General features: G+C 36.0%; 1 protein-coding gene across 11 annotated transcripts; it reads right to left on the bottom strand.

Moving 5' to 3' along the window:
* Positions 1 to 203: 203 nt before the first annotated feature.
* Positions 204 to 7,462, bottom strand: LOC103488115 (GATA transcription factor 24-like). 11 transcript variants are annotated; one of them, XM_051082317.1, is made up of 12 exons: positions 7,336 to 7,462; positions 6,874 to 7,169; positions 5,704 to 5,790; positions 5,495 to 5,628; positions 4,813 to 4,920; positions 4,557 to 4,671; positions 4,101 to 4,160; positions 3,341 to 3,406; positions 3,185 to 3,256; positions 2,932 to 3,075; positions 2,488 to 2,568; positions 204 to 814 (listed from the first exon to the last, which is right to left on the bottom strand). In XM_051082317.1, the coding sequence occupies exons 2-12, from the start codon at positions 7,147 to 7,149 to the stop codon at positions 749 to 751; spliced, it is 1,209 nt and encodes a 402-aa protein (XP_050938274.1). In that variant the 5' UTR covers positions 7,150 to 7,169; positions 7,336 to 7,462; the 3' UTR covers positions 204 to 748. The 11 variants fall into 11 exon arrangements, 10 of the variants coding, with proteins under 10 accessions (XP_050938274.1, XP_008444909.2, XP_050938275.1 ...); XM_008446687.2 differs by lacking the exon at positions 2,932 to 3,075 and having other exon boundaries at positions 204 to 658; positions 745 to 814; XM_051082318.1 differs by lacking the exon at positions 7,336 to 7,462 and having other exon boundaries at positions 204 to 658; positions 745 to 814; positions 6,874 to 7,329.
* Between the last annotated feature and the right edge of the window lie 8 nt (positions 7,463 to 7,470).

Raw genomic sequence — 7,470 nt, 5'->3', positions numbered from 1 at the left:
GAGTAGCATACAAATTCAAATTTGCAAGTAGCATCTACGCCCATGATGATGAAAAAAATAGAAAAAAGAAAATGTATCGTAAATTTTCCTTTCAATTTATTTATATACATGACCAAACATAAGGGTACAAACTTTCCAATTTTGCTATTGGCAATACTTCATAGCCTACACTAAAAAGGTCTCTGAAGGGAAGTGGTCGTCACTAAAATTACAATTCGTAATGTGCAAATTTATTCTATTAGCAACTGCTCAGGTCATTGTATATAATACTGTCAATTAGAAGCAAAACAAAAGGTCTATCTTAAGATACAAACACCACAAGCATTTGATCCCTTCATCATTATGACAGATAAATTATGGAAGCAGACCTTCCAATAAAATTGAATCAAGAGTAACCCTACCAAATGAATCACTCAGATCATACACTGATGGAAGAACTCAACCTGTATCCCCTAACAACTTGACTCGACAGTGAATACAAACAGTTTTGAGCTGCAATATCAACATCGTTAGAAGTTCTAACGTCAGCTGAGACCAGCATGCGACGTCCCGGTAAAAGATGACCACTGTGCACACTTGAATCTTATGTCATGGACATTTTTTGTAATTATACAAGTCCTAACTGCCACTCCATTGTTGATAGTAATTGTTTTGACATCTAGGATTTATGCGGGCACAAGAAATTATTAACAGCCGAAGTATTATTTGAAATCTCCGAGACCCATTGCCTAAGCAAACGATTACCTTTCTAATCAAAGTTAGTGGGGATGTCTATATCGGTATCCGAAGGATTAGCAAGTTCAACAAGAGGTTCCTGAAGATAAAAGCTAGTATAAGTAATTGAATATCAACCCAAAAAATGCAGCAAATGAAATATTAGAAAGGCTTCTCCATGAAGCCACTTGTTAATGCAATCAAGGTCCTTCGTCTACATCTATCAGCACCAAATCTAAAAAAGTTAGGGATTGGCTGAGCCGCCATCAGATCGTTTATACAAGCAATCTCCTTGGAGAATCATTGGAGAACAACAAATAAGAGTAACAACTAATAGCTTAGTCTAATCTTGTACCAACATCTTTTCAATGGGTTTCAATTCAATTAATACGAGGCTTGCAAGAATTTTTAACACCTGATGTAAAGGTCAGCTGAGCGCCTTGGGATTTACTTTATTTGATTTCCATATACCTGTTATCAGTCATGAAGGTTTTCCTCACGAAAAGACTCTAATCAGAGGCCTCAAGTCACATTGTCTATGAAATGAAAGGGAAGGGGAGCAGCCATGGTACTAAGGTTGAATATTTAACTATTGGGACAAGGATTATTTTGTACCAGAGCGTTGAGTTTCGCTTGTAATAAACTGAATAACACAATAGAGAAGAAAACTGTAATCCATGCTGGAAGAATAATTTCTACATGGGTAATCCATTGGTGATTGGGTTTTGTTAAACAGAGATTGTTAATATCTAGAACTCCATTTTGGACTAATTTCTCTATCTAAATAGACAATGTCTCGACCTCCATTTTGGATTGATTTCTCTGCCTAAGCCCATTGGTGACCTAAAATTCAGAGAAATTCCATTTTGGACTAATTTCTGCATTGTATCATTTCACTTCCAAAAGGAACAGAAAATTTGGAAGAAAAGAAAGATCAAGCATATTCTCTTTATCCGAGGAGGCAGTTCTGAGGCCTCTAGCCTGTCTTAGCTTCCCTTGAATCAAACTTAGTTTCTTCTTACTAATGCATACTACAGTCATTGACTTTGAGAGAACAAGAAATGTAGATGATTAACCTTGCTTAAAAGGAATGGCTCTCGCTTTTCTTTGACATAATGGATTGTTATAGATTCAATGATCCAAGCATACTACAGTCATTGACTTTGTTAAATAGCTTCGTTCCTTTGGTTTAAAATTCTCAAGGATTGCGGAGTTTTCCGGTGATATTGAAACCAAAAATCCATCAACTCAGTATGATATTAGAGGAAATCTTGAATTCAAGCCCTTTAATCTCGTTTCCACTCAAATCCAAGCTCAAGTGAGGGGAGTATTAAAGTTTTGATATAAACAATAATGTATCATGGCCTACATGCGCTTGGGAGTTGATCAGATATTTCATAATTTGAATTTCTTTTATTGTGTATAAATTTAGCTTCTTTTCAGACTATTATTTTGACATTATCTATATATGCCGTTTTCTTAACATAAGAAGAACTGTTTAAGGGTGATGTTTAGAATTTATACAGATGACAAAAGATTTCCAATTCCAAACATGCAAGCAACCCGGATGAGATATCTAAAGCGTTAGAATTGGGTTTGAGAAAGTGTTTCAAGTTAATACACAATTAAAAATAAATAAAAAATAAAAACCAAATAAAAAAATCAAATCATATCCCAAGGAAAAATTAAAATATTTTTGCCCTTGCCAACAGAAAGTCATTAAAATAAATGAGAATTCTTTTTTTTCTTTTTTTGAAATAAAAAAGGCAATACCTGCTCATCATCGTTTGATGAATGATTGACAATTCGCATGGGCAACGAATTTGTAAGGTCTCCAGTGGTTTCATTTATGTCCTGCGCGACAAGGAAAATCAAGTTACTTTGGAATTCCACACTTTTTCAAGTATGAAACAAACTGCTCAAGGATTTATTTTGGTTTCAACTCTGTAGCCCTTCAGATCACTACAAAAACTAAACTCGGAGAGAAACCACTGCCAGGTTTCAAGAACAGCAAATGAACAGAATAATGAAAATATAACATATGTGCAGGTTAACAAGATTCTCATCAATTAAACATCCTCAGTTTATTGATTGAGCGTTCATTTCAAGAGCAAACTAGCTTATGAAATTATGCTATAGAGCGACTAATATAAACAAACAAACTGCAAATCTAGGATAAACTTTTTCAAGTAAGGAGGAATGCATCTGCATAGGAACCTTTGTTGACAAAAGTACAGAGAACAAGATACCAGAGCACCAATCCGGTATGAACCAATTTGTCGACATGAGTAACTGGGTGAAAGGGCTGATTTTCGTAACGGGGATTTGGTAATTTATATCTTGGTGAATGAACGGAGTTACCTACTCCAAGGTAAGGATACATAAAGATCCAACAGAAGAACTTTCAACTGCAGGTAAAAAAAAGGTCATACAAATATGAGGCTTAAAATCCACTAAGATATGGGCATACTTCTTCATCCAGGTCAATGGAAGGATTACTGGAGCCTTCAGTCATGGTTTTACTAGGATCCTCTGGAGTTCCCTGCATGCATATTGTATGCATTGGCTTCCAGATAACACAAGCTGGAAAATGGAAATTATTTAAATGGGGGGAAAGAAGTAGTACATGTTCATCCTGGATGCCTGAAAATTCTCCCTCCATGATTACAGGCTTGACATCCATTGGAGTTTCCTGCAAACCATTGAAGTCATCGGAAAAAACAATGTAGGTCAATACATCAACAAGGAAAAAACACGCATATAAGCTTTCCATGAATCATAATGTACTGAAATTTCAATTATTGGGAAAGAAGAAAAATTAGGCATGCAAAGAAAAGACGTTAAATGAAAATAGTTCTTTTTTATGGGAAATATATGTATCGTTGATAAATAACTAAAAAGTGTGCACACAGACTGCCAGACATGCAAGACTTCAAGCACTAACAAATTGATGAGGGAGTAGAAGATCATGTAGTGAACACGTTCACATTTCACACAATATCGAGAAACACCCTATCAAAAAATCAGTATGTTTCATATTCAGTTTCTAGGAAATATTTACTGTGAAAAGATACTGGCAATGAACAGAAGCTATAGGAATATAATATTAAAAAGCAGCCTTAATAAAAGGCCTTGTGTGCCATCTGCCCCTCAGTACATGGACCTCTTATAAAGCCGGAATCCTAAGCCAAATTAGGAAGAAGCATTTTAACAAGGAAAGAAAGAAAGCAGGAATTCTAAGCCAGTACCCACCAGAAGAAGCCTTTTAACAAGGAAAGTTCGAATTTTGATCAATATCAGACTATAGTAAGTCTTAAACAATGAGACAAACGTTTTCAAAATGAAAAAGGTTGCTTTCTTTAATATCTTTCTTTAATATTACGTACAGGTTCCATATGATCCAGGGACACATTTCTCCCTCCCTTGCTGAGATCTCTCAACGTGCCCTGTACGACCAATAAGCCAGTAAAAAATCAAAAAAGGCAAAATGCCAAAGAAGATATTGCAGAAGAAAAATACCGACAAATACTGCATGAGGAAATAGAATATCTAAAGAATTTTAACCCATAAAGTATTCATGAATTTAACACTGGTACCAGTAACCTACTCCATGTTTCTTATTAAAATACCTTCTCTTCAGACAGAAACATTATTTAAAGGGAATATATATCTTTTGGGAGGCTGCTCCTTGTTTTCCAATTCTTTTTTAACAAGAAACAAAAACTCTCGTTAAAGTAATGAAAAATAGACCAATGCTCAATTTTGGGAGGCAGCTCTGCAGGAATAGGTTTCCCGTTGGAGCAAAATGAAAAAATTAAATCAATAATTCTTAGCATAAAAACCTTGTTTGCCCACATCAAACCACATGCATTGCATAAGGTCCTTGGTCCAGCAGGGCCACGACGCATTGCAGGAGTATTGTTCTCACTAACACCACAGTGTTGACATTTCCGCAAACTGAAAAATATTTATAGGAAACAAATATTGATAGAGGTTTACAACAGCAATAATAAAATGAAAATATACATATCCAAACAATATATTGTCGAGAAAGAATTTCAAATACTCAATGACAACAGACTAAAACCATGAACTCACACAGTTTCTGAACGAGTACCATCTTGGAGGCAACTATGTGCTGACTCCCAACTTGAAGCACCTGAACTTTCTTTTAAGGATGCAAATTGGCCATTTTTACGGTGCATCCTAAAACAACAATGGAAAATAAAATTAATAATTAAACATGTAAATCTATTAAAACTATTTACATAAAGAGGTGAGATATGCTTTTATTATCCCAAAAGAAAAGAGTAATATTAGTTTCTCAAAATAAATAAATGATATAACATAACCCTGGTTAATGTATGCTACAAAAAAAATTACTTCATAGTTATCAAGTTTTGTTCAATGAGAGACACAATTCTAAAAGAAGCAGGACAAAACCCAGGGCATTAAAAGATCCTACTAAATAGGTGGATGTGTTCGCACCCAAGACAAACTCAAATATTGCATGACAAATTTATGATCATTCAGCAGAATTGAAATAAAGATAGTGTCTTAGCTATTACTATCTAGAGGCAAAATTGGTTGCCTTAATAGTAAGAGCTAAGTCCTTCTGTAGTAGAGATCTAGAATTTTGTATTCATAAGCATCTTGTACCAAACATTAGAGAATATGAGAATCGAAACAACCACAGATGCTAATCAATGCTAATGTGCAAAGTAAAATATTCTCACTAAACTTTTGATTCCATGTCATAGTAGCCTATAAGTAATCTTACCTCTGTGCAACCTCTTTCCGTACAGTGTACCTAATTTTCTTGTCGAAACATCTCTCTTTCCGTTTTTCACGAAACCTAACCAGGGAGGCTATTCTCCGTGATAAGTTGGAGCGCTTTGGGGTGTCAACCATACCCTGAAGATGGATGCAAGATCTAACATATGAACAAACCCACATAATATGGAGTAAAATTTCCATGATTTGCATTACCCTGTTATTATGATCATATGGTACTTCCATTGTAGGTACACCTGCTGGCACATCACGCCCTCCAAGAAGTAAGAGCACAGCTTGTACCTGTCACATCAAAACCCAGTCATTCTTCCAAAGAAAACAGACTCCAAAGTATACTGGATTCCAAAAGTAATAATCCCTCCTCAAAGAAACGCAAGCATTCCTTATCTTAACCAAATTGTTTTCTTTAAGATGGAAAACAAACAGTTATAATGAAAAATGTACAGATCAGCTGCTCTTATACAACAGTCAGGTAAAGAGAGATAGATGCATGCATGAGACAAGTCCCAATAAGAAAGTAATACCAAAACACACCATTACTGTTGATCTTAGTCAAAAAAACAAAAAGATTGAAGGCTATTTCAAAAGGAATCTAGGAAATCAAACATACTCAACTAGACCTAGAGAGGAAACCCAATCTTCTCCACATCAAATGGAAGGAAATAGACACAATTGAGTAATTGACAACGGTATGGTAGTTATCTCATTTCTAGGTGCAATAGGTGTTGATCATGTGATTGAGAAGGCAGCCCACAAGTGGGTGGTTATCTCATTTCTAGGTCACCAGATGTGCATGTTCACCTTTCGTTAAATATCCCAATGAAATACAAGAGCGGCTGCGCTTAAAAATTGAGAATTATTATGAAAAGTATCTAAATGCCACAGCATAAAGCTCGTCTGACAACAGAACTTCATCCTACAACGCAATGATATAAAAAACATGACATAACCAGGAAGAGAGAGAGAGAGAGAGAGAGAGAGAGAGAGAAACTAAATCCTGATATCTGCCCATGAATGTACTATATGCCCATTGAAAAAAGTACGAATATTCTAACTGGTCAAACAATTTGAACCTAAAAACATTAACGGATGTCTACCCAAAGTGTCTGTCTCTCTGTCTCTCTTTCTCTCTCAAAGAAAAATATAAACAAAAAGAAATCCATTCAAACACTCATCCAGAAGATTAAGATTGAGACTTATTTTTAACTACTAGGACCTGTTTTGAATAAATTCAGGCACTCAAAGGAGCATAAAGACACGGGTTCGTGTGTTCATGAAAATCTCAACAACTCCAGCTTGTTCAAATTGAACATAACAACGAGAATAAGAGCATATATACGTATAGCAAAAATGCAAATAAGGTACCTTTTCGGGAGTAACTGCGGGGAACACATAAACCTCGCCCTCAAAAGAAAGCGTAAGTTCACTAGTTCTAGACGCCATGACCAACCCCCCATGATTCGCTACGCTCACTGAAGTCATATGAGCTTCTTCGACATCATCCATAACATCGCCGCCGCCGCCGCCGCCGCCGCCGCCACCATCTTCATATTCACCGTCGTCATCCCCCATCATTGAGGGAACTTGGACATGTTCCTGGAAGGGACGCGCTTGCAAAGGCTGAGGATTTGCAGCCGCCATGAATTTGTCCGAAGCCCTAACTGCAACAGAAACCAAGCCCTAACCGTCAACCAGCTTCATGAGACAAAGATGGAGAATTCCATGAAATCTCGAAAATCCATAGTCAATTGAAAATTTGAGCTCGAACAAAGCTTCAGAAACCAAGAAGATAGAAAATTAAGATTAGAAAGAAGAAAAAAAGGCTACCAGAAATGGTTAAAGGATTTGCAAGATATGCCCTTGTGTTTCCTTGGAGAGACTCAAACGGGTAATTTTCAAATTTTCAGTCTTTTATTTGTTTTTCTTTTTCAAAAAAAGAAAAACAATATTAATAATGACGGC

The sequence above is a fragment of the Cucumis melo genome, chromosome 3 (genome assembly GCF_025177605.1).
Source record: "Cucumis melo cultivar AY chromosome 3, USDA_Cmelo_AY_1.0, whole genome shotgun sequence".
In the NCBI taxonomy this organism is placed as follows: Eukaryota; Viridiplantae; Streptophyta; class Magnoliopsida; order Cucurbitales; family Cucurbitaceae; genus Cucumis; species Cucumis melo.
The sequence above is the reverse complement of the archived record's forward strand: the minus strand, read 5'-3'. Positions and strand labels throughout refer to the sequence as shown.

Coding starts and splice junctions, on each gene's coding strand:
- LOC103488115 (XM_051082317.1), bottom strand. CDS start 7,149: ATGGCGGCTGCAAATCCTCAGCCTTTGCAAGCGCGTCCCTTCCAGGAA. Junction 4,921..5,494: donor CGGAAAGAGGTTGCACAGAG/GTAAGATTACTT, acceptor TTGTTGTTTTAG/GATGCACCGTAAAAATGGCC. Junction 4,672..4,812: donor GGTACTCGTTCAGAAACTGT/GTGAGTTCATGG, acceptor AATATTTTTCAG/TTTGCGGAAATGTCAACACT.